General features: G+C 41.0%; 1 protein-coding gene across 5 annotated transcripts in view; it reads right to left on the bottom strand.

Annotated features, from left to right (window-relative positions):
* Positions 1-26,964, bottom strand: part of TNFRSF19 (TNF receptor superfamily member 19) — a 105,797-nt gene extending 78,833 nt beyond the window's left edge. For 2 of the 5 annotated variants that reach the window (XM_003913671.3, XM_009191634.4), the window contains exons 1-3: positions 18,811-18,973; positions 7,901-8,003; positions 4,711-4,821 (exon numbers count right to left, since the gene is read on the bottom strand). In XM_003913671.3, coding sequence (XP_003913720.1) covers positions 4,711-4,821; positions 7,901-7,969 — 180 coding nt within the window. In that variant the 5' untranslated portion in view covers positions 7,970-8,003; positions 18,811-18,973. Of the gene's footprint in view, positions 1-4,710; positions 4,822-7,900; positions 8,004-18,810; positions 18,974-19,319; positions 20,676-26,220 lie in introns of those variants that run through there. The other 3 variants (XM_009191633.4, XM_003913670.4, XM_009191635.4) reach the window with 3 other exon arrangements.
* Positions 26,965-27,342: the final 378 nt, after the last annotated feature.

Genomic DNA, 27,342 nt, shown 5'->3' with positions numbered 1-27,342 from the left:
TTCCAGCTTTTGCCCATTCACTATGATATTGGCTGTGGGTTTGTCATAAACAGCTCTTACTACTTCCAGATACATTCAATCAATACCTAGTTTATTGAGAGTTTTTAGCATGAAGGGGTGTTGAATTTTATCATAGGCTTTTTCTGCATCTGTTGAGATACTCATGTGGTTTTTGTCATTGGTTCTGTTTATGTGATGGATTACATTTATTGTTTTGCGAGTATTGAACCAGTCTTGCATGCTAGGGATGAAGCTGACTTGATTGTGGTGGATAAGTTTTTGATGTGCTGCTGGATTCAGTTTGCCAGTATTTTATTGAGGATTTTCACATTGATGTTCATCAGGGATACTGGCCTGAAATTTTCTTTTTTTGTTGCGTCTCTGCCAGGTTTTGATGTCAGGATGATGCTGACCTCATAAAATGAGTTAGAGAGGAGTCCCTCCTTTTCTATTGTTTGGAATAGTTTCAGAAGGAATAGTACCAGCTCCTCTTTGTACCTCTGGTAGAATTTGGCTGTGAATCTGTCTGGTCCTGGGTTTTTGTTGTTGGTGGTAGGCTATTAATTACTGCCTCAATTTCAGAACTTGTTCTTGATCTATTCAGAGATTTGACTTCTTCCTGGTTTAGTCTAGGGAGGGTATATGTGTCCAGGAATTTATCAATTTCTTCTAGATTTTCTAGTTTATTTGCATAGAGGTGTTAATAGTATTCTCTGATGGTAGTTTGTATTTCTGTGGGATCAGTGTTGATACCCCCTTTATCATTTTTTTTATTGTTTCTATTTGATTCTTTTCTCTTTTCTTCTTTATTAGTCCAGCTAGCGATCTATCTATTTTGTTAATCTTTTCAAAAAACCAGCTCCTGGATTAACTGATTTTTTGAAGGGTTTTTTGTGTCCCTATCTCCTTCAGTTCTGCTCTGATCTTAGTTATTTCTTGTCTTCTGCTAGCTTTTGAAAGTGTTTGCTCTTGCTTCTCTAGTTCTTTTCATTGTGGTGTTAGGGTGTCAATTTTAGATCTTTTCCGCTTTCTCCTGTGGGCATTTAGTGCTATAAACTTCCTTCTAAACACTGCTTTAGCTGTATCCCAGAGATTCTGGTACATTGTGTCTTTGTTCTCATTGGTTTCAAATAACTTATTTATTTCTGCCTTAGTTTTGTTATTTACCCAGTAGTCATTCAGGAGCAGGTTGTTCAGTCTCCATGTAGTTGTGTGGCTTTGAGTGAGTTTCTTAATCCTGAGTTCTAATTTGATTGCACTGTGGTCTGAGAGACTGTTTGTTATGATTTCCATTCTTTTGTATTTGCTGAGAGCGTTTTACTTCCAATTATGTGGTCAGTTTTAGAGTAAGTGCAATGTGGTGCTGAGAAGAATGTATATTCTGTTGATTAGGGGTGGAGAGTTCTGTGAATGTCTGTTAGGTCCAATTGGTCCAGGACTGGGTTCAAGTCCTAAATATCCTTGTTAATTTTCTCGTTGATCTGTCTAATATTCATAGTGGGGTGTTAAAGTCTCCCACTATTATTGTGTGGGAGTCTAAGTCTCTTTGCATAGGTCTCTAAGAACTTGCTTTGTAAATCTGGGTGCTCCTGTATTGGGTGCATATATATTTAGGATAGTTAGCCCTTCCCTTCTTGTTGCATTGATCCCTTGTACCATTATATAATGCCCTTGTCTTTTTTGATCTTTGTTGGTTTAAAGTCTTTTATCAGAGACTAGGATTGCAACCCCTGCTTTTTTTTGCTTTCCATTTGCTTGGTAAATATTCCTCTATCCCTTTATTTTGAGCCTATGTGTGTTTTTCCACGTGAGATGGATCTCCCGAATACAGCACACTGATGCGTCTTGACTCTATCCAATTTGCCAGTCTATGTCTTTTAATTGGGGTATTTAGCCCATTTACAATTAAGGTTAATATTGTCATGTGTGAATTTGATCCTGTCATGATGCTAGCTGGTTATTTCGCCGTTAGTTGATGCGGTTTCTTCATAGTGTCGATGGTCTTTACAATTTGGTATGTTTTTATAGTGCCTGGTACCAGTTTTTCCTTTCCATATTCAGTGCTTCCTTCAGGAGCTCTTGTAAGGCAGGCCTGGTGGTGACAAAATCTCTCATCATTTGCTTGTCTGTAAAGGATTTCATTTCCGTTTGGCTGGATATGAAATTCTGGGTTGGAAATTCTTTTCTTTAAGAATGTTGACTATTGGCCCCCACTCTCTTCTGGCTTGTAGGGTTTCTGCAGAGATCCGCTGTTAGTCCAGTGGGCTTCCCTTTGTGGGTAACCTGACCTTTCTCTCTGGCTGCCCTTAACATTTTTTCCTTTATTTCAACCTTGCTGAATCTGAAGATTGTGTCTTGGGGTTGCTCTTCTAGAGGAGTATCTTTGTGATGTTCTCTGTATTTCCTGAATTTGAATGTTGGCCTCTCTTGCTAGGTTGGGGAGGTTCTCCTGGATAATATCCTGAAGAGTGTTTTCCAACTTGGTTCCATTCTCCCCGTCACTTTCAGGGGCACCAATCAAATGTAGGTTTGGTCTTTTCACATAGTCCCATATCTTTGTTTGTTCTCTTTCATTCTTTTTTCTCTAATCTTGTCTTCACGCTTTATTTCATTAACTTGATCTTCAATCTCCGATATCCTTTCTTCTGCTTGATTGATTCAGCTATTGATACTTGTGTATGCTTCACAAAGTTCTTGTGCTGCGTTTTTCAGCTCCATCAGGTCATTTATGTTCTTCTCTAAACTGGTTATTCTAGTTAGCAATTCCTCTAACCTTTTTTCAAGGTTCTTAGCTTCCTTGCATTTGGTTAGAACAGGCTCCTTTAGCTCGGTGAAGTTTGTTATTACCCACCTTCTGAAGGCTACTTCTGTTAATTCGTAAACTCATTCTCTGTCCAGTTTTGTTCTCTTGCTGGCGAGGACTTGTGATCCTCTGGGGAAGAGGCATTCTGGTTTTTGGAATTTTCAGCCTTTTTGCACTGGTTTTTCCTCATCTTTGTGGATTTATCTACCTTTGGTCTTTGATGCTGGTGACCTTTGGATGGGATTTTTGTGTGGATGTCCTTTTTGTTGATGTTGATGCTATTCCTTTCTGTTTGTTAGTTTTCCTTCTAACAGTCAGGCCCGTTGCTGCAGGTCTGCTGGAGTTTGTTAGAGGTCCACTCCAGACCCTGTTTGCCTGGGTATCATTGGTGGAGGCTGCAGAACAGCAAAGATTGCTGCCTGTTCCTTCCTCTGGAAGCTTCGTCCCAAAGGGGCACCCACCAGATGCCAGCCAGAGCTCTCCTGTATGAGGTGTCTGTCGACCCCTGCTGAGTGGTGTCTCCCAGTCAGGAGGCATGGGGGTCAGCGACCCACTTGAGGAGGCAGTCTGTCCCTTAGTAGAGATCAAGCACTTTGCTGGGAGATCTGCTGCTTTCTTCAGAGCTGGCAGGCCAGAACGTTTAAGTCTGCTGAAGCTGCACCCCCAGCCACCCCTTCCCCTAGGTGCTCTGTTCCAGGGAGATGGGAGTTTTATCTAAAAGCCCCTGACTGGGGCTGCTGCCTTTCTTTCAGAGATGCCCTGCCCAGAGAGGAGGAATCTAGAGAGGCAGTCTGGCTACAGTGGCTTTGCCGAGCTGTGGTGCGCTCCACCCAGTTTGAACTTCCAGGTGGCTTTGTTTACACTGTGAGGAGAAAAACGCTTACTCAAGGCTAAGTAATGGCAGATGCCCCTCCCCACACCAAGCTTAAGCATCCCAGATGGACTTCAGACTGCAGTGCTGGCAGTGAGAATTTCAAGCCAGTGGATCTTAGCTTGCTGGGCTCCATGGGGGTGGGATCTGCTGAGCTAGATCATTTGTCTCCCTGGCTTCATTCCCCTTTCCAGGGGAGTGAATGGTTCTGTCTCGCTGACGTTCCAGATGCCACTAGGGTATGAAAAAAAAAACTCCTGCAGATAGCTCAGGGTCTGCCCAAATGGCCACCCACTTTTGTGCTTAAAACCAGGGCCCCGGTGGTATAGGCACCTCTCCTGGTCTGTGGGTTGCACAGAACATGGGAAAAGCGTAGTATCTGGGTTGGAGTCCGCCATTCCTCATGGCACAGTCTCTCAAGGCTTCCCTTGGCTAGGGGAAGCAGTTCCTGGATTCCTTGCACTTCCCAGGTGAGGCGACACCCCACCCTGTTTCGGCTCAGCCTCCATGGGCTGCACCCACGGTTTAACCAGTCCCAGTGAGATGAGCCGGGTATCTCCGTTGGAAATGAAGAAATCACCTGCCTTCTACATTGATCTCGCTGGGGGCTGCAGATCAGAGCTGTTTCTATTCGGCCAGCTTGCTAGCCAGCCTATAAGGCTTTAGTTTTCAATCTTCAATGGAATTTTGGTTGTTATTGATTCATGCAAATAAACCTTTAAAATTGTATTGTTTTAGTGAAATACTACAAATCTTAAATTATATAAAACAATGACATCTGTTGAATTCTGGGTTTGAGAACCTATTTATCTCAGTAAGACACATGAATCAAAAGTATTAAAAAGGGAATTGTATGATATTTGGCCAAAGTGACATAATAATCCAATAATTCTGTCATGGTATCCAAAGTGTCATTAATAAGTAACTCAAATAATTTAGTTAAGAAGAATGCATTTAAAAAAAAGAAGAAGAAGAAGAAGAAGAAGAATGCATTTTACAAACACAGATATACAACTTTGCCATGTATCCAATATACCTTAGACAACTCCATGCCTGGCCCGCACTGGTTGCAGGGAACACAATTTCCAGACCGATCCCTGAATTCTTGTTGTCTACAGTCTCCTGTTTCACAAGTCACTTTACATGACTGAAAAAAAAAATTTAACAAAATGTTATCTTAAAGTATGTTAAACTTTTTTTTTGCAAGAAAGGAACAATATTTTCAATATCAGTCACACAATCACTGAATGTAAACATCAGTTCAGAGTCAATTCAATGTTCACTTTAGGAAGAAAACCCACTTTCTGAATAAGTCAGTGGAACTAAATCAATAAGCCAAATTCTTCTCTGTATTCCAGAGAATACTCATTGGTTATCAAAACAGGGTGTGCCATTTTCTCGGAATTAACTGCTATCCTCCTCAGAAACCCTTCTGGGACCCAAGATACGACATGACTTAGGAGCTGTTCTCTTCTCTAAGTAAGAAGATATTTGAAAACAAAAAACAGTTATGACTTTGTTTGATATAGGACCCAAGGTCCTTTTGCTACCAGAAAAATATCTGAATTAAAAAAATTTTTCGTCTGTAAGAAATATAAACATATTCAAGTGTAATGAATTAAATAAATTGAATAGATTAGTATAGCCACAAGAACTTTGCAATTATCCTTCAGACTTATCTGCCATGCGGCTCTGATGGGGACGTTTCAACCCTTTTCAACTGAACTACATTTCCTTAGAGGCTGTCTTTCAAATAATAATTTCTAACAATCAGGACACCAGTAAAATTCTTGGTGATGATGATAAAGAGGGCAGTAGTGGCCCAACTCTCGGGGCTCCTCAAAGTAGAAGTGCCACTGAAATCTGAGCTTATGCCTTTACTGATTACCAGTGAGCCCCTGCCCGGGACCTAACAATATACTTTGGTTCACAGCACAGGACTTAAAGGGAAAATTTATACTTAGGCAAAAACAAAGGTTATTTGTCATTTTCCAAAATGTAGCTTTTCTCTCTTATTTTCTCTGAAAACAAGTTATCCTTGTATGATGTCCTAGCAAAGTATGTTATCTGCTGAACAGACAGTATTTACTAAATAATGTTGGTATTATCAGCATCACAGAATTGGTGAAGACATTTGGTCCAACCTCTTATCCTAAGCAAGAATGCACTGAATAGTGCTACTGACGCGGTTCTGTTTTCCTTAATGGAAGCTGAAAATCTTAGGAGGAACTGGGGGAACAGACACTGCTGTTCTGTCTAATGCTTACCACACAGCTGAGCACAGGACACTGTGATGCATATAACTCTGTACAAACCTCCTCCACCTTGAAGCAGGAATATCATGAAGTTATTTAACAACCTCTTTAAGGTGAAAGGTTTAATATCTAGGGCAAGCAGGAGGAAGAATTCAAGGTGACGTTTGAGACTAGAAAATTCTTTGAGGTGGCGAGGCACGGTGGCTCATGCTTATAATCCCAGCACCTTGGGAGGCCAAGGTGGGTGGATCACGAGGTCAAGAGATTGAGACCATCCTGGCTAACACGGTGAAACCTTGTCTCTACTAAAAATACAAAAATTAGCTAGGTGTGGTGGTGTACACCTGTAGTCCCAGCTATTTGGGAGGGCTGAGGCAGGAGAATCACTTGAACCTGGGAAGCGGAGGTTGCAGTGAGCCAAGATCACATCACTGCACTCCAGCCTGGTGACAAAGTGAGACTCTGTCTCAAAAGAAAAAAAAAAAAAAAAAAAGAAAGAAAATTTTTTAAGGCTGTGAAGACTCCTGCCTCAACTCCTCCTCAACGCCCAATCTTGGAGGAGTTTACTTATTTATAAGGGGTAGGAACTTCCCTTCCACCACAAAGAAACTGTAAAGAGAAAGAAATTACACAACCTTCCTCTTAGACCATTATTCAATGTTTAACAGCCTCCAATTACAGAAGGGAAGCTCTCCTACATTCACCTGAGTCCCACTTTGTCTTCATTTATATTTTTTATTTTTGTTTATCTCTTTATTTATTTCTGAGATGCAGTCTCGCTCTGTCGCCCAGGCTAGAGTGCAGTGGTGTGATCTCAGCTTACTGCAACCTCCGCCTCTCACGTTCAAGTGATTCTCCTACCTCAGCCTCCCAAGTAGCTGGGATTACAGGTGCGCACCACCACGCCCAGTTAATTTTTGTACTCTTAGTAAAGATGGGGTCTCACCATGTTGGCCAAGCTGGTATTGAACGCCACACCTCAAATGATCCACCTGCCTCAGCCTCCCAAAGTGCTGGGATTGCAAGCATGAGCCACAGCATCCAGCTTAACTTTGTCTTTCAAGAAAACTTCGCATATTGTCTTCAGTGTAAATCTTTCTTTATATATCTGCAGATCATTATTTTATCTCTAGATTAAATACATTTTGTTCTTTTGAACACCTTCATAAATCTTCTGTCCAACTTTCAAACATTAAAATTTTCCATCTGTTTTTCATGCTTTTTGGAACCAAGAAGAATATAAACAACTATATAAAATAATAACTTCTAAAAACCTATTCTAAATTATTCATAAACTGTGTAGGTCATGGGCTCCAAATTAGATTTTATGGTCTTTTAGCTTCTGGCATACATTACAAGAGATATAGGCCTATAAAGGCAAAATAGTATCATTGTCATAGTGCCACAAGTAACACTGCAATTTTATGATTTCACCTACACTTAAATGAGGTAATTTCAACAATTGTTACAAATATCATGAATAAGCAGCAATCTTTCACTTATTAATTACATGCAAAAATAATAAAATGCCATTTGAAAGAGATAAAAACATAATATTGGATCAGAAACAGAAAATTATTTTGGGCCAGGTGTGGTGGCTCACTCCTGTAATCCCAGCACTTCGGAAGGCCAAAGCAGGCAGATCACCTGAGGTCAGGAATTCAAGATCAGCCTGGACAACATGGTGAAACCCCATCTCTACAAAAAATACAAAAATTAGCTGGGAGTGGTGGCGGGTGTCTGTAATCCCAGTGACTCGGGAGCCTGAAGCAGGAGAACTGCTGGAACCTGGGAGGCAGAGGTTACAGTGAGCCAAGATTGCACCACTGCACTCCAGCCTGGGCAAAAGAGCAAGACGCTGTCTCAAAAAAAATAAAAATAAAAAATAAAATTATTTTGGTACTGCTACTACTTATTAGTACATGAATTCTTTCACCACATTTTTATTAAAGAAAAAAAGAGTTCACTTACCAAATAGCCTAGTAATACTAAAAGAATGAAAAACGTTTTCTCTTGTTCTAGTAGCACCTTTAAAGCCATCGTTCTTATCAAATGTATTTATTGTTGGAGAGTTCTAAATAAAAGATAGAAAGGAAGATGCAGTTGATATGAAAACATCAGTGACTGTGCTCTGTTTACTATACAATATTTACCACTTACTATATAGACTAGGTAATAAATATTATTTGTGTTTTAAAAGAAACCACCTTTAAAAAAGAAAAAAGACAAATAATACGTAATTCTTTTATAGTTCATATTATGAGAATTGAAGCTCTGTTTACCTATACATATATTCAAAACTCTTACAGGCTCTGAGTTTCCAGACTACACCGCCTTTATTGATATTTTCTACCCATGTCTTTACAGCGGCCAATCTACTTCACTCAGCATGAAATTCTAGTCAAATAGTGACTATGTAAACCTCCCATTTATATGGGTTTAGACAATGCCAACAGGGCAATGATAGTGATAAAATAACAACCCTTACTAGGCACTATGTGCCAAGTACTATTTTCAGCATGCTAACTCACTTAATCCTCACAACTACTCTAGAAGGTAGATCCTGTCAGTATTCCCATTTCAGCGATGGGGAAACAGACTCAGAGAGAGCTACGTAACCTGCCCAAGGTCACACTGCTAGTAAGAGGCACAGCTGGATGCAAACCCAGGTGGAGCATCCATTTCTACATCTACTGTGTCACATACACCCTGACAGACAATGTGTTATTAAATGAAGACACTAGGTTTGTATCTTGACAACTTTGTCTTCACTAAGAAGCAGACAGATAACATTTCGCATTTGTGAATTCTTTCCCAAACCAGTATGGTGCACAGTATGTACGGCAGAAAAATAAGCATTCATCTTAAAACATCTAAAAGTCATTTACGAGTGATGAAATCACAGGCACTAACCCAACATTTCAATAAAAGATAAACCAAGCCTCTTTATCTTTACCAGGAATGATCTAAAACGTAGAACCAAATCTGGCTGTTTTTTACAGATCCACACATGTCCACAGAAGAGATCAAAAAGAAAAAGCGAAGCCTCATCTGGCTGCTCCATCAGGTACAGAAACAGCGGTTCTGTTTCCTTTAAAGTTGAAGTTTCCAAAACTAACAGATCCCAAGTGGATCATCCGACTTAGAAAGAAACCAGAGCACAGAACCAGAACCATGGGCAAAGAGCTCAAGAAAAACAACGACGACAACAACAAAGGAGGCAGAGGGGGCAGAGCTGCGGGCTGAGCAGCTACCGGGGTGAGCTGATAGGCACCCCGGAGTGGCTGAACCCAGATGAACCACGTCCACTGCCTGGGCAGGTCACATTGCCAGGGCAATGAAAAATCATTTACCTTTGTTGAGTGAATGACCCATTTGAAGTGAATTCAAACAGCTTTTTTCACTTTTCCAGCTACTTGGTCATAACTTTTTTCCCCGCTGGCATATCTCAGAATCATCCAGCAATTACCCAACCATGCAACTCACTGCTTGTGTAGACACAGGGTGAGGGTGAGAAGATAAAAATCACATTCTTTGAAGTGCATGCTTCAGGTTATTTCTTTTATGATACGATCTTAAATTTTTAAAAACTTATTCAGTTTTAAAAGTAAAAAATGTGTAATTTAGGTGGAACTAAAACTAATAAGAAACAACGGGGATAATGCCAAAGCATTTACACAAAATATGAGACAAAGAGATTGACAAGTCAGTCAGCACATACCATATTCGAGCGATTAGTCTGGATAGAATCGTCTAGTGGGATGCTACACTAACTACTGAAAAAGACAGACAAATCATGAAGCACTTCTTAACACTGTCACTTTGATGCTACCCATTCATAAGGAGACAAAAATAGAACCCATCTCACAGGGGTGTTGTGAGGACTAACTGGGCTAATACAAAGCGCTGAGCCCAGCACCTGGAGCAGTCGCTGATGCTATTACTGCTGCTGTTGTTGAGACCACCACTTATGAGCTGTGCAACCTGGGATAAGTTCCTTAACCCTGAGTCTCAGTTTCCTCATCTCTAAATGGGGCAGACTGATAGTACCTACCTCCTGAAATTGCTGTGAGGAGTTAGTTTAACAGCTGTAAAGCACTTTCAGGAGAATTAGCTGATATAAACTGTTTCTGGCACATGATAAGTGCTATAGAAGTGTTAGCAACTATTATTGTCCTTCATGTTAATGACATTATTATGGAGGATCAAACGATCTGTTAGGATGTGACAGTCCTCGAAGACTGTAATCCATCGGACAAATAGGAGGCATCTAGGCGGCCGCAGTAAAGTGGCAGCAGCGTTTTAGCCCTCGGGACCCAGGAGCCTGCAGAAGGCATCTGAAGACTAAGAATCCACCAAGAGTCTGAACCAGGCATTTATAATGTTGAGTACCGTGCTACCGCTTTAAAAAAGCATAGCTTCGGTGGCTCACGCCTGTAATCCCAGCACTTTGGGAGGCCAAGGCGGGTGGATCACGAGGTCAGGAGATCAGGACCATCCTGGTTAACACAGTGAAACCCCGTCTCTACTAAAAATACAAAAAACTAGCCGGGCGAGGTGGCGGCGCCTGTAGTCCCAGCTACTCGGGAGGCTGAGGCAGGAGAATGGCGGGAACCCGGGGGGCGGAGCTTGCAGTGAGCTGAGATCCGGCCACTGCACTCCAGCCTGGGCGACAGAGCGAGACTCCGTCTCAAAAATAAATAAATAAATAAAATAAAGCATAGCTTTTTTAGGCTTTCTACCACACTCTAAAGCAGACATTTATCCCCTATGATGGAAGAGAAAACTGAAGGTCAAAGGAAACAAATGCTAGAACCAGTGGAAATCAAATCCAGTTCATGCCCAGTAACTCCACAACTGGGCTCCTCAGCATCCCGCTATGCTGACCTAGGCTTGTGTCCTAACCCATCACCAGCATCCAATGACTCCTGCCATTCGGGACAGCAGGGCGACCTCAACAAAACTGATGAGACACATATGCAATAATACATTTAATCATGTATTTATTCATTCAACAAACATTGGTTAAATGGTCCTTAGGTGCCTGAAAGGAGGCAGCACTAGGCTAGAAGACACTACAACTTGTTCCTTCAAGGGAGCTCGCAGCTTGGCCAAGGTAGTGATCTTCAAAACACCTTTTGACATAGCCTGGCCTAGGAGTATTTTAGAAATAAACAATTTAGCTGGTGGACGGTTATAAGTGTGACCTTGAATTTCCTGAAGTGGAATGAAATTCTTTGGCATTCATAAACAGAAGGAAAATTTCATAAAATAGCTTAAGCGTTTAACTAATAATATTTAAAATATAAATAAGGCAATCAAAAGGTTATTTATTAAAACTATTTTTAAATTCTGGACATCCAGGGTCTGGCCCAAAGACAGAAACATGCTTTTATATGCTTCAGTGTTCTATTTATTTGGGGATGATTTAGCAAGCACAAGCCCTACAAATGACTGAGATGATGTACCATGGGTCTGGCTGCTGGGGGTTTTTATAGTTTGCCAAAACCTCCAGTCTCCACAGCATCTGTAACAGCCTAGCATGCATTTCTTGGAGGACATGTGCAGAGAAACTGGCCTCATATAAGCACTAGGGAGAAGACTAAGGATGCCTGGGTTTACTGTATTCCATGAGCATGAAACGGCGGCCTCACTATCTGCTATTCAACGACAATATGCAGCTTGGCAGTATCTGGAGCATGCAAAGAAGGGACACGAACCCCAAGTGCAGAGCGGGGAAACATGCTGTTCAGCTGCACACAGAGTGGCTGCTTCTCGAAGCTGCTCAGCCTGCTCGTTTGAGTGAATGGTAACTAACACGGATGTGTCCTAATTGGCCTCCCTCTAAGATAAATCCAGTAAGTGTTACAATGCACACCCCTTCTGCCTTCTTGTCCAAAATCATGAACACCTGTGTCACCACGCAGAGACAGGGGAGCACTACTGGGGAGGAGCAGCTCCGGGCTTCATCTCTGATTGGCTGGGCGGACCCCTGGATCTCAAACCACAGTGACTGCTTCCAGCAGATCCCTCAACTGTCCCTTCCTCTACAATGCCTGCCCCCAGCCTGTCACAGGTCTTCTGGAATCCCCTTAAATCTGCATCAGCATCTCTTCTTTCTGCTTCCACAGCACGCTGGACTTCCACTCACTGCATAACTACCTGGTTACTTCTCTCTCTTTCTAGCCTTTTTGTTGCACCTGGTCAGCATTTATTTTCTTTAGTCACTGCAACACTTAATCTTTAAAATTTGCTTTCAATAATAAAACTGAAGAATGTTCTTGAAAAATTAGACAATCTGACAGCCCTGAGTCCCACATCAAGGTAACATGAGCTAGAGCTAACGATTAGTTGTCCCTCACATGGAAGGACATGTTCTTTAGTGCACTAGTCTCCACCACTCCCCACGGTCACACTGGGCTCCCTTCCCTCATTTTATCACCAACCCAGCAACTGGAGTTGACCACCAATCAAATAAGGTTTGAGGGCTTAATGACAAAAGCTTTGATTTCACTATAGAACTGTAACTCACAATATGTGCCCAATGCATGCTAAGTGAAGAAAGGAATTCATTCATTAGGGATAACAGTTTACTTCTCAGAGTTCTAAGGGACAAAATAATATATGTGAAAAATCTGAGCAAATATAACCTGAGGTTGAAATGTGAGTCACTGTGGTAGAACAAATCCAGGGCAGAATCCCATTTCTTGAAGGTAGTGCTCTAATATAGACCAGAATCATTAAGGAGGAAGAATGGTGATAATCAGAAAGAAAATTATCTTACCATCAGTAACCTTTCTGAGAATCATCTATATTTTTGATGGTGTAAATGACCAAAACATACATGCTTTGTAATAATTCTAATAATCTGGATACTCTTTTTTTCAGAATAAATTAATTTTCTTTTTTTCCTATCTCTTAAAAGCTATTTATTATCCAACAGATACAGTGCATGCAATTGGTAACAGTTTTCATCTAAAAAACTGTATTCACACTATGTAATGAAACTATAGTCAACTCATACTCTTTTTCTAATATGTAATAAGATGAAACATTTTTAAAATGTCAACATTAAACTGGCAGTTTTAAAATTTATAAACCAGCACTGAAATAAAGTCAATGCTATAAATACAGCCTTTGGCATTTTAATGGCACAACATAATCGCGAGTGACTTAGAAATACTGCCAGTCCCACAGGCAAAGAGAATAAGACATTAATTAGAAATTTAGAGTAGTGCTATTTCCAAACAAAACAATAACCCCCGGCTTCCAGCTATTCTGTATCTTAGCCTTCAATCTCACTATATTCGGAAAATCATTCTTCTTACATAATACAGTTGGCAGACCTCTTTGTAGCCTAGGAACTTACAAAGGTGTGCTGTGATAAGAATACACATATTGTTATTGGCTGGGAAATGAGAACGGTTTCTCTTTTTCAAATTATAAGGTATTTTCTACTAAAAACCCTAAAAGCTTAAAAATTTTCTGCTGCCAAATACAGTATCTCCAATTCTCCCAAAGTTCAAAACAGTAAGGGCCTCTATTAGACTCCTAATTTTTTTTTTTTTAATAAAACTTAACCTAGATCCAGCAATCCCACTGCTGGGTATCTACCCAGGGGAAAATAATTCATTATACGAAAAAGATACTTGCACACGCATGTTTATAGCAGCACAATTCGTAGCTGCAAAAATATGTAACCAGCCCAAATGCCCATCAATCAATGAGTGGCTAAAAAAAACTGTGGTTTTTTATATATATATATATATACACACACACACACACACATATATATATATACACACACATATATATATATATGTGACGGAATACTACTCAGCCATAAAAAGGAATGAATTAATGGCATTCACAGCAACCTGGATGGGACTGGAGATTATTATTCAAAGTGAAGTAACTCAGGAATGGAAAACCAAACATCGTATGTTCTTACTCAAAAGTGGGAGCTAAGCTATGAGGATGCAAAGGCATAAAAATGATACAATGGACTTTGGGGACTTGGAGGGAAAAGGTGGAGGGGGATGAGGGATAAAAGGCTACAAATTGGGTTCAGCATATACTGCCCAGGTGATGGGTATACCAAAATCTCACAAATCACTGCTAAAGAACTTACTCATGTAACCACATACCACCTATTCCCCAAAACCCTAAAGATACAAAGAAAAAATAAATAAAAATAAAAACGACAACAAAAAATAACCCAGTGCAGGGTTTTCTGAGACTAATTCTTTTTATTTCTCTAAGTTGTAAATTTTATCATCTTTGCATTAGGAAAATCACTGTCAGAATTCTCAAAATGTTCAGTCAACAAGCATATTGTAACTAATGTGCTTTTCCCAAAATTCATGAATGTTTCTCTACCCTAAAATACAAATGGAACAATGGTAGCATCAGAGACTAAGGGGACCTCAAACATCTACACAGATTTTCTTACAAGAATTGTGCACACCCATCTCTCAAACACAGCTGTTTAAATTTTTATTTTAGAAGGAAGTCTGGATAGATTCCAAAACCACTCTTTACACCATCTGTAGTGTTCTTCTGCAGTGTTAAGTAGCCCCTATTATTTCCCAGTTTCCCCATATGTGACCAATCCAAGCTGACCAAAGAGCTGCTAAATAACATTCAGTCTTCAGATACACAAGTTCCTTTGTGTTCTGTAATTGCTGAAGGGTAGTTGTTCTCTTTTTAAAACCCAGGTTTTAAAACTTTAGTTTTAAAAAAGTACATATTATGTGACATGTGGACTAGAAGATAACCCAATACTATTTAAACATCTTACTTTTAAATGTAAACATTTTAGATACATAAAATAGCAGGAGCTCACTACTCAACCACTAAATCATGAAAAAAAAATTCTGTTCGTACCCACTTTAATTTTATTTTTCTTCACCTAGAGGGCTACTTTATCATTTTTTTTTTTTTTTTTTCCAACATTTTTAGCCATTGGAGTGATGACAATTAAACCCACAATGAACTATTATGGCCTACTTATTTGAATGTCTAAAATACAACATCTGGTCACACCATTGTTGGTGAAGATTTGGAGCATTCGAACTCTCATACACTGTTACTAGAAATGAAAGTGTAACAACCACTTTGGAAAACAATTTGGACATTTCTTAAAATGTTAAGCACACATCTTTAATATTACCTAGACATTCTTCTCCCAATATTTTGGAAAGTAAACTTTCGTACAAGAAGTTGCACATGAATGTGCATAGCAGTTTTATATATAATAGCTAACAACTGAAAATAACCATGTGTCCATAAACAAGTCAAGAAATAAGTTATGGTGCATGCAATGGAATATTAGTCAGCAATAAAAATTATTTAACTTTTGATACCTGTAATAATACGGATGAATCTCAAAACAATTATTGTGAGTGAAAGAAGCCAGACCCCTCCTCCCAAAATGACATACTATATGATTACATGTATATGAAATTCTAGAAAATGCAAACTGATACCTAACGACAAAGCAGATCAGAGGTTGTCAGGGGTGTGAAGAGGGCAAGGAAATATGGAAGAAAGGGATTACAACGAGCTGTAAGAAAACTTTTGGGTGTGTTTTATGTGTTCACCATCAGGATTGTGTTGGCAGTTTCACAGTACGTCAAAGCTTACCTAATTATAAAGTTAAATATATGCCACTTACTATATGTCAATCAATCTCACTAAGGGTATTAGTTTTGTTGAATTTCAGTTGACATGTAACAATTGTAATATTTATCAGAGACAGTGATATTTTAATATATGTATACAATGTGTAATGATCAAATCGGGGTAATTCACATACGTATCATCTCAAATCTTTATTTTATTTATTTATTTATTTTGAGACGGAGTCTCGCACTGTCGCCCAGGCTGGAGTGCAGTGGTGTGATCTTGGCTCACTGCAAGCTCCGCCTCCCGGGTTCACGCCATTCTCCTGCCTCAGCCTCCTGAGTAGCTGGGACTACACGCGCCGCCACCACGCCCGGCTAATTTTTTTTGTGTGTGTGTTTTCAGTAGAGACAGGGTTTCACCATGTTAGCCAGGATGGTCTCGATCTCCTGACCTCGTGATCCGCCCGCCTCAGCCTCCCAAAGTGCTGGGATTACAGACGTGAGCCACCGCGCCAGGCATCAAATCTTTATTTTTTCCTTATGTTGGGAACATTCAAAATCCTCTTCCAGATTTTTGAAAATACACAACAAATTGTTAACTATATTCACCCGACAATGCTACAGAACACTAGAATGTATTCCTTCTATCTAGTTGTAATTTTGTATCCATTAACGAACTGTCCCTATCCATTCCTCTCCTCTTCACTAGAAGGCTACTTTTAAAAGCCTGTGAATACTTAACAATCAGCTGCCACAAGACAAATATATTTAACATTTAACTGTTCCCTGGCTCTCTTATCACACAGGCAGCTGTCAATGTATTTACTGGGGGTGTGTTTTATTCAAGTGGGCATTCGTATTCAATCTGTAATCAACACAAATAGAATATGTTGGCCTTTTCCAGACTTTTTAATGTTTGACTTTAAATATTGATTCATCAGTTTTAAAAGGGCTTTGGGTTTTTTCACGTACTAAAGATGCCTGCAGTTTTTGTTTGAATCGTGTTAATTTTTGAGGGGTAGAATTGGCCACAGGTGATTGAGTTAAGCATAGGTTCAGAGGTTGCAATAGGTAAAAAAAGAGACTCAAATTCTTTTTATGTTAGCAGAATTCCTCACTTATGTTTAAAAAGTCCCCAACATGCCCTAAATTCATGTAACAGAACTATAACTAGGAAATTAAGGACAGCATGTGACATTACATGTCACAATCAATTTTCCATTATAAAATATATGTAAAAAGTCTATTATCATCTGAAGTTAAAAAGAAGTTCTGTTCCTTTTTAAAAAAATCTCTTTTACAGCTACTTTTACATGTGAGCAATGTTCCTTATTCAGTCTTCTGGATAGAAAAGGCACATCAACAGCCGGGTGCGGTGGCTCACGCCTGTCATCCCAGCACTTGGGGAGGCCAAGGCGGGCGGATCACAAGGTCAGGAGATCGAGACCATCCTGGCTAACACGGTGAAACCCCGTCTCTACTAAAAATACAAAAAAATTAGCCGGGTGTGGTGGCGGCACCTGTAGTCCCAGCTACTCAGGAGGCTGAGGCAGGAGAATGGCGTGAACCCGGGAGGCGGAGCTTGCAGTGAGCCGAGATCGCGCCACTGCACTCCAGCCTGGGCGACAGAGCAAGACAGCGTCTCAAAACAAAAAAAGAAAAGAAAAGGCACATCGACATTGCAATTTCAAGTGCATAAGGCTCTTCATGTGTCCGTAACTGCATATTCAAGATCCAGCCTGGACTCAAGTTGTAAGACACACTCCGGCCAAAGAAACACATAACTTTCATGATTGTTCTGAAAATACTAACACCACCTCTCAGAGTTAGCACGTCTTGGAAAAAAGTTTCATAAAGTCAATAAAGCCATGTGGCTTTGGTAATAAAGTAGGTGTGGTAAGACATAGATTAAAAAGTAAAGAATTTAACAGAGCTCATGATAATGCTTCCTGCATTGATGCCAAGGCTATATTTTCCAAATGAAAATGCATTTCTATGTTTTGTTTTACTTTCAGAACAATATGACAAATGTTATGCAATGAAGCTTTCTTTTTAAGTACTCACATCTCTGTGAATGTCAAAAATTGTCTTCCACACTAGGACTCAATCAATTCTCACCCCTCCAGTTCTATACCTTTCAATTAGATAATAAGCACTGCCTAGAATTTTTAAGACTACATGAAAGCAGGGTTGGCAAAAACGCCTAAGGTGAAACTGCACCACAGAAAACGTACTGAGTAAATCCCGAAGTAGCGCAGTGTAATCCTCCCTTTTGCATCTAAGTATCTGAGCATGAAATGACAACACTAAAAAATATCTTTTGCATGAGGCATGTTTAACAATAACTGTTTCCTGTTTACATAAAGAAACTTTTGTAGTCAAAGAAACTGTCATTGGAGTAAAAACTACATCTTCATGCATATCTTGGGTTAAACTGTTTTAGTTAAAAGAAACACAGAACAGTGGTGATGGTTTTGTATGCAAATTGAGTCCTTTATTAAAATGCAAAAAAAGACACGGATTTCTTGCAATCGTGAACGGAGACTGGATGACCAGTGCACTACCATCAAAACAGATCACAGAATTCTGATCCGCCAAACTTGATCTCCAGGAGTATATTCGGCAAATCTCTGTTGCATGAGATGGCATTAGAACACTGGCACGCATTGGAAGAGCTGGCTTTCTCACTCCGTACATCTCTCACAGGCTCTACTCATCAAAGTACTAATGATTCCTGCTGAACTCTAAGGAACTCTTTCCCGCAGAAGGAATGTACCCTGGGCCGTTCACAGACAACGCTCTCCCGCCGCCGGCGCTGGCCCGGGATGCGGCCCCGAGACTCCTGCAGCCGCGCGCTGGCTCAGGGACCTCCGCAGACGCGGGCGGGCGCCGGGGCCGGGTCGAACTGGGGCAGAGTGACAGGCTCCCAGTCGTGAGCCTCACAAGCAGATCTTTCTATTTACAATATCCCGGAGAGGAGTCCGGGTCGCGTCGCTCGCACCGCCCGCGGGGACCCGGCGTGAATTCACACGCTCCCTCCCGCCGCCTCGCCGCCTGTCACGGCCCTGGGACCCGGTCACCCCTCCGGGGGTTCCCTTCGCCGCGCAGTACTCCGCCCGTAAGCAGCGCCCCCCTGTGCTCCTCCCTCCCTCGGGCAGCCGCCTCCTTTCCCGGCTCCCACCCAGCGGGGATCCACCAGGGCGAGAGCTGAAGACCTCGCAGGACGCCGCGCGCGCGGGACAGCGAAGCACCTACCTTCCCAGCCACCTGGGAGGCTGCAGGTCCGGGCCGGAGCCCGAGGCTCAGGGCGCGCAGAGCCGTTCTGCTTAAGGCGCAGGGCGCCGGGCTGCTTGGGGTCCAACCCAGCGTGCACGCCACGCACCTCCCCGCGCCGGGCTCCGCGCTCTCCGGTAGCCCGGCAACGGCCGCCACCCCGGAGCCCCGCCCACCAGGAGCCCCGCCCAAGGCCCCGCCCACCAGGGCCCCGCCCTCCCCGTGGCCCTCGCCGTGGCTCCGCCCCCGTCCAGAGCCCCGCCCCCAGGCTCTCCGCTGTGCCTCCGCCCAGCCCCCACTGCGTCCACGGGCCAGCTCTGCAGTCGGGGTCTTTGGAGGCCCCCATCCCGCGGCTGCTGGAGCGGATGAGTGTGAGGCTGACTGGGGGCTTGGGGATGGGGGACCGGAGACCACCAAGAACAGGGCTATATTGGGAGACTTTCCTTCAGAGCAGAGAGGGAGGCTTCCTTTCCGCCCCGGGTGTTCCCCACCTTTCAGCCTTTCCCGCGTGGGTCCGCATCCCACCCAGAGGGGATACGGCGGCCAGGTCTGCGCTGCTGCGCCTGAGATCAGGTCGGCCGAGGTCGCAGACCTCGGGTCCCCTCCGGCAGGGACTCGCCGGGTGCGCGTTCCCACGGACGCCTCCCGGGGAAGTCCGAGTTCGCCTCCTGCAGGCCTGGAGGCGCTCGGCCCCAGGCTGCCGCACCCTTCTGTGTACTTTCTTCTTCAAGGAGTTAAAAACACTTTGAGAGAAGGGGCATATTGTGTTCCGATTTGCATCTCTGACAGTATCAGTCATTCAAATAAATGTTCAACCAATGCTTTCTGAGTGGAATTGAATCTACCAGCTCAGGAACTACCTTCTCTGACTTCAACCAAATGTTCTTCTTCTCTCTGACCTCCTTTTGCCCTTAGAGACAGTAACACATTACCGAGTTCATTAGTTCTTGAATCATTTCATGTGTTTTGACAGATTTTCCCATTTAGCCTGTTAGCTCATAATAGAGAGAGAACCTGTTGTTAGCCTGCATGGGCTTGGGATCTGACAATCTGGTCCCAATGCCAACCTGTTCATTCACTAGTTGCATGACTTTGGAAAAGTTACTTCACCTCTCTAAGCTTCTGGTTCTCCATCTGTAAAATGAGTTGCTTCATTGGTGGTGGTTAAGTATTAACAGATAAGGTATTTAAGTACTTAGGCCAATGCCTGACACTCACTAAATAGCCATTCTTAGTAGCAATATATCCTCTTAACAATGCCTAGCATCAATCAATAAATGATCATTGACGGTGAGGAAAAGGACATTGAACCTCGGCACTCCAGCTGTTAGATTCATCTAATTCTTTAAAGAGACTCATTAAGTTAAACACAGTTGGCCCTCCACATCCACGGATTTCACATCATGTATTCAACCAACTGCAGATTGAAAGTATTTGAAAAAAAAGAATAGTTGTGTCTGTACTGAACATGTACACTTTATTTTGTCATTATTCCCTAAACGACTATGTACATAGCATTGACATTGTATTAGATATTATAAGTAATCCAGAGATGATTCAAAGCATATGCAAATTTATACCATTTTTTGTAAGGGACTTGAGCATCTGCAGATTTTGGTATCCAAGGGGGTGTCCTGAAAGCAGTCCCCCTCAGATGCTGAGGGAACACCATAGTTCCCACTTACCTTCATTTGAGTGTTACGTGATTTGGAGACAGTGTCTGAACAAAAACTCGGGCACACAATTGAGCACCATGGTAGTATAAAAAGAATTCTGTTGGCCGGGCACGGTGGCTCACGTTTGTAATCCCGGCACTTTGGAAGGCCGAGGCAAGCGGATCAGCTGAGGTCCGGAGTTTGGGACCAGCCTGGCCAACATGGCGAAACCCCATCTCTATAAAGATACAAAAATTAGCTGGGCGTGATAGCAGGCATCTGTGATCCCAGCTACTAGGGAGGCTGAGGCAGGAGAATCACTTGAACCCAGGAGGCAGAGGTTGCAATGAGCCAAGATCACGCCACTGCACTCCAGCCTGGGCGACAGAGTAAGACTCGGTCTCAAAAAAAAAAAAATTCTGTGATCCTTAGGCTCATGCAAAATGAAACTGGATGCTTGTAATTAGGACTGGGAGCATTTTTCTTCCTTTAAAACACTGCATATCATTAATGGGTTAAAATTTTTACGGGAAAAGCCAAATTGCTGCAACGATCTTGATAGAGGTGTTTGTTTTTAAGATTTATGTTAAAGGTTAGTTTTCTGAAGACAGTTTTAGCAATATCTGAGCTGATACAAAGTGCATTTGTTTAAAATATTTTTCCCCAAAAGTTGAACTGAGGAAACTTGAAAAACGCCTTGAAAAAATAGTTTCAGTGATAAACTAGCTCACTGGAAGCAAAGCTAATGAAAAATTGCCTGACTTCTAGTCATTTCTGGTGTAAATCACTATGCCTTGGGGAAGAAATGGAATAGAATGCAAGCTACAAGAGAATATGAAATTTTGTGTCTTTGATTTACAGTGTTCGGCAAGTAGTAGGTTCTCATTAAAAATTTGTTGGATGAATTAGTAATTGAGAGTGAAAATCTCAAAGGGTAATAAAGTTTTCCAAATACAGTTAAGAAAATAAGTGGAGGAGGAGCCCCCAAGACCTAGCTATTTAAGTAATTGCCAATACCCACTACTGCCAATTACAGACAGTCAGCACGGGGCTGGGAGAGCACTGTAAGGCCAATGCCCAGTGACTTCCTGAATGTCACACACCAAGTTAATTAACAAAACTGGAATCAGAATCTGGGCTTTCTGTGTCTTAACATAATCTTTGCCATACCATGGGTGCATAAACCAATATATATATAAAACCCAGGGAGGCTATTTTTATATAATTTATACAATGTGGAGCTCAAGACACTTACAGAGCAAAGTTGTTACAAGTTGCAGCACTTGCACTGATACAATGAGTTTGTGATATCTTGGCCCTGAGCACCTCATTGGCTAGACCCTTTTCATGAGTTTGATGAGGGATGAGACAGGCCATTGACTCTACTTCTCTCCTTCCTGATAAACATGGTGGACTCCCCTACCTAGGGCTGGCTTAAGGCCAGGCTGGCTGAGCAGCAACCCATGGTGCTAAGCTATGGAGCCACCAAAGCATGGGGGGCATTTAACAGAATGGAGAAAATTATCCTTATCAGAACTGCTCGCAAAGAGAGTGGGTTATGTTGGAAGGAATGGTTTTACGAAGACAATTGAAACCCCCACCTGACTTGTCCTTCTCCTTCTCATCAAAGAGAAAATTTAAGTCACAAAGGAGGGTGTTAAACTACCTACTTCATCTAAAGAAGTGAGTATTGATTTTGGCAAGTGAGTGGGTTTGAGCTAACAACGTTGGAGCCAAAACTGAATGACTTGTGACAGTAGAGGAGAAATTAAAGCACAGCCACCAGGGAGCCTCCCTCTGCCCTCCCATCATAGAGCTCACCCAGGCGGACAACGTTTTAAAGAACCACCCTTTAAAGGGGACCAAATCACTCATTCTTCCAGGGTGGCTTGGACTGGCCTTGCCATCACAGAAAGAGAATCCAACTAAACCAATGCCAGATGGCTGAGTTCAGTTCACTCCTGAAGCACAGGGAGAGCAGATTATGCCTTCATGGCTTAGGGAGGTCCTTTATGGCCAACCTGGCAGAAAATACCATTAAAAAAATTAAAGTAGTTATTAAAAAATAAAAAAAAGAAAAAAAAAAAAAAAAAACTGGAGCCCACATTTTTGGCCAAAATTTTGGCTATAATGTTTGCTGACAGTCAAGTTCAGCTTTGTGTAATTCTTGTAAGAGAAAGAATGAACTGCGTAGCCCCAGAACGAAAAAAATGTAGACCACAATGCTGCCACTGAATTATTCCTATAATCTTGCACATGGTATTTATCCTTGCACAAGTACTTAATATATATTATTGAATTAATTGATGAGTGAATTAATAAATATTAGGTCATGTTAGTAATAATCATGTTTACATAGGAATCATAAAGAGGGTGATAAGCCCTATTATGAGGGCAGCTGTTTGGCCATGAGAGTCTTGTATTTGTATAAAATTTTATCAATAACTAAATTAAAATTTTTCACACAAGATATATATATATATATATACACACACACACATACACACACACACATATATGTATTTTTTGAGACGGAATCTCACTCTGTTACCCAGGCTGGAGTGCAGTGGTGCAATCTCAGCTCACTGAAAGCTCCGCCTCCTGGGTTCACGCCATTCTCCTGCCTCAGCCTCCCAAGTAGCTGGGACTACAGGCGCTCGCCACCATGCCCGGCTAATTTTTTGTATTTTTAGTAGAGACGGGGTTTCACTGAGTTAGCCAGGATGGTCTCGATCTCCTGACCTCATGATCCACCTGCCTCAGCCTCCCCAGGTGCTGGGATTACAGGTGCGAGCCACCGCACCCGGCCCCAAGATATATTTTTTCAAGGAAGAAAAATAAAGAGTGAATGAAAACATGCTCAAGATTCTTAACATAACCAAACATGATATGAAATACATATCATATCATGTTTGAAATGCACATTGCATTTGTCAACTGAAATGTCACAAAATCCCACTGGGAATTTCCCTGGAGGAAAATTGACCTTAAATTATTAAATTTTTTGTGGATGCCATTGGCATCTTCTAAGAAAACATCAATTCCTTCAAAACACACAAAGATGTGTTGACATAACGCCAAACTCCTATATACACATACACACAGAGACAAACACACAAATACATATATAATTCCACATTGCATTGATGCATTAAACTTTTTGTGCAAATTATTTTACTTGTTAAATTATGGGTAGCAGCTACTGTGTTTAGACAGCTTAGAAGTCCAGAAGCAGAAGGAACAGTTGGGAAATAATCCGACTAATCCAGCTGACTGACATACCTATCATGGAAAGAAAAAAATGCACTCCAATAGGAAGTGGCTGTCTTTAGTTTTCCAACTAACATTGTTGTTTGATGAGCTACAGGGTGCATTTGTTTGAGCAGTTGTTGGAAAGCAGACCCCGCATGGTAGACTGGAAACAACATTGGACTAGAAGTGGGAAAATCAGCCATGTGACCTTGTTAAGATAGGGACATTCATTTTCTATAGCCTCAGTTTCCTCATCTGTAAAATGGCCATAAAAATTCCAATCCTGCTTATTTCATAAAGATGACGTGGTCAACACCCTCACTTCACACATGAGAAAACCCTCTTAGGTCATACAGCTAATTGGTGACAGTATCAGGACTCGACATAAAAGTCTTTTGAAGACTTGGACTTTGTGTAGTAACAAAGCTGCCACTGAAGCAACAGATAGGAAAGTGCTTTGAAAAATGTCACATAAGGGTTTCGTTCAGTAGAAGTAATAGGACTGTATCTGCCCGTCATTTTGTGGCAATTAATTAGGAAATGCCTTTTGAGACTGTACCTGTACCTTCAGATATAACCATCTTTCTTTTAAAATCAAATACACTCTGTTTCATTTCTCAACAATGACACAAGAAGTAAACAATTAACTGAATTAACTCAAACACTGAAGTGGATTTTCAAGGACTTGACTTGCCCAAGCTAGTTTTCTACAAAGCCTAAATTAATCAGATAATTACTAATTCTCCCCTTTGTTTAGTGCTGAAGAGAGCTTGTATTTGTTAAAATGATCCTAGCAGCAGAATAAACATTCATTTAAAATTTTTTTAAATCCCAAATCTGAACTAAATGAGCAAGTTTTCAAACACACTATTTCTTTAGGCACCGTCTCCAGTCATTGTTTTAAAAGGTTAATTTTCTTTATCTGAATGTGAACACTAATACCACTTTTGTGATTAAAAGGAAGATTTTAAGGAAACAAATTTTTAAAAAATCAAACTAAACCGATATTGCAAGATATTGTGAACATGATTCGTTGTACTCTTAGAGAAAAAAAAAAAAGCAAATGCCTCTCCTGGCATGACTAAAAATAACAGTTAAATCTTTAAGATTAAATTATTACTGACACACTTTAAAAATATTGTCAGTTTAGCCTGGCTTTAAATAACCTCCACTTAACAACTAGTAAAGTTTTAAAATTAAGTAAACAATGCTAATTACCCTCCTAGTATCAAGAGGAAAGTGTAGAAAGTAATTTGATTAATTGACTCTGAAAAATTAATTACATATGAAATGAGACTCATTAGACGTTTCCTGTTTCATCAGAATTTCAGACTAAAGGATAACTAGTCTTATCACTTATGGTTTCTTTGTGGTTCAGCTAGCATCAAATAGACTTGTGATAATAATTAAATCTTTTGCCCAGATAGATTTAGGACTAGAACATAAAAAAAAAAAAAAAAAAACCATTGCGAACGAAGTAACAGTGTTACTTTTCCACTGTATTTAGTTCTTATATTTCACTGTAAAGATTTTGCTCTGTGTGCCTGTGAGCGTGAGTGTGTGTGTATCATAAACTGACAAAGAAATAACAGTTAACTTCCAAATTCAGTACAGCAATATAATTTGGTTTTGTCATGTTGGGCATTAGCTAAAGTGAAAATGTGACTGAAATACTTTGTGTAACATAATAACTGTTGATTACTCAGTTTTCATAAACAGTTAGCAAATTTTAACTTACAACAGCTGTCACTATAAATGTAAAGTAAATGTTAATTTAGGAATATTAACCTTGTGAATGTTTCTGAAAATAAGGCTTATGCTATTTCCAAAGGTTATAGAAAACCACTAGAGTATTTTTAGCCAAACTTAGTGCAACTTTATCCTCACTGTTTTTAAATTCTTCAGTTTTACACATAAAAGGCTTTAATCATACTTGAATGGTTTTTCAGTGATTCCCTTGGGTGTACAAACTGCATAAGGAAATATATTTGATAGATTTACATCTTGGAAGTGAGAGAATAAATAAACTAAAGAAACAGTATTGCCAGAGATACATTTTACTCTTTTATGTAAGAAAACAAAGAAAGCATTTTCAACAAGCAAAGTTGCACTGACTGTTTACTAAATAAGGTAACCCATAAATACTTAGAGCAATTATAGCTCACAGATCTCAGGGGCTGAAGTACTGGTTGCATGCTAAAGTTAGCACTGTTCTGTTTTGTCCTGTTTGTACAACTCATTTCCAAGTAAAATTTGCATGACAGACGGCAAACCCTCTTGTACAAACTACTAAAACTTGCACCAAGTTCCATAGTTACTCTGATATACACATTCAGCATCATGTAGTATTCAGTTGTATAAATGCTTTCTAAAAAATTAATTAAAACCATTCTTTTCTCAGAACACATGCAAAAAATGCAGTGAAAGCTACAACAAAACTTAAAACAGAGTACCTGCAACACGCTGAGCTCTTTGCAGTACTTACCCGTTCGACAACTTAGTTTCTCCTGGCAGCACTTCTATGCCAAATGCTTCTACCTTCTCAAAAATGTATGTCAGCACAAGCCCAGACGAAACTTCAAATCCAGGAAAATAAAATTAACCATGCAGATCAAAGGCAGACGAGCAGGGAGATGAAATGCCTGTAATCTGATCAGTGATCAGTTGCTGAACATCAAAGGCAGGGCTGAGTTTATATATATGCATGGATATCAAGAGAGTTCACTTTTAGCAGGTAGTTACCCTCCCGCCTCCTAGTCCACACAGTCTTTGTTAAACATGGATCACGTTGTTTTCCTCCTCTTTTTTGCAATAAGGCAATGCTGGTAATTCTCCCTTGCTTGGGCTGAGTGGCTGGATCTGTAGCTTTTTTGGTTCCCAAGCTGTGTTGTGGACTGTGTGTTGGAAGCTTTTCCTAGTGCCAGCGGGTTCTGCTTTATCCCTTTCATCTCGCTGAACTGCAGATCCCATGACATCATTCAGCGCCGTGGGACTGGTAGGAGAGCTATAATTCAGCCTGTGGGGGAGTAAAGCTCCAGAGAAGCCAGCGTTTGGCTGATTTCTAATCACGTTAGACTATTGTGCCTCACACAGGACAGTTTCTGTTATCTGTCTCCCAGCTGGAAAGGACAGCAACTGCTGCTGGATGCTTCTTGGGTGATAAGATCCCTGATGGATGGAAGTGCCAAATGACAGCATTTAATTGCCTCTTCGCTGATAAAAATCACAATTTCCTACAGAGACTGGGTGTCAAACATCCAGCATAGTTAAATAGCACTATGGGACCACTCTGAAAAACACCCAAGGACACTGCCAGATGGACCGGTGACATTTTCACGTTCCGTTTCCCTTTTCAAAGTGACAAGTCTTTAAGGATCTTAAGGAAACTGACCTTTCCTTGAAACATACATTATTAGGATCTGATTGCCAATCACACCGGGGTGTGTTAAGTAGTTAAGCAGCAGATAACCAGCAGTTCGTGAATAAACTGCTGCCTTCCACTGGCTCACTTAAGACTTTGGGCAGAGATTTAATCTCAGTCTTTGCCTTAGTTTGGGACTCTGGAAATCAGATTTTAAAGCAATATCTACTTCTTAGACATAATTCA

The sequence above is a fragment of the Papio anubis genome, chromosome 15 (assembly GCF_008728515.1).
Source record: "Papio anubis isolate 15944 chromosome 15, Panubis1.0, whole genome shotgun sequence".
In the NCBI taxonomy this organism is placed as follows: Eukaryota; Metazoa; Chordata; class Mammalia; order Primates; family Cercopithecidae; genus Papio; species Papio anubis.
This window is presented reverse-complemented; position numbering and strand designations above follow the sequence as displayed.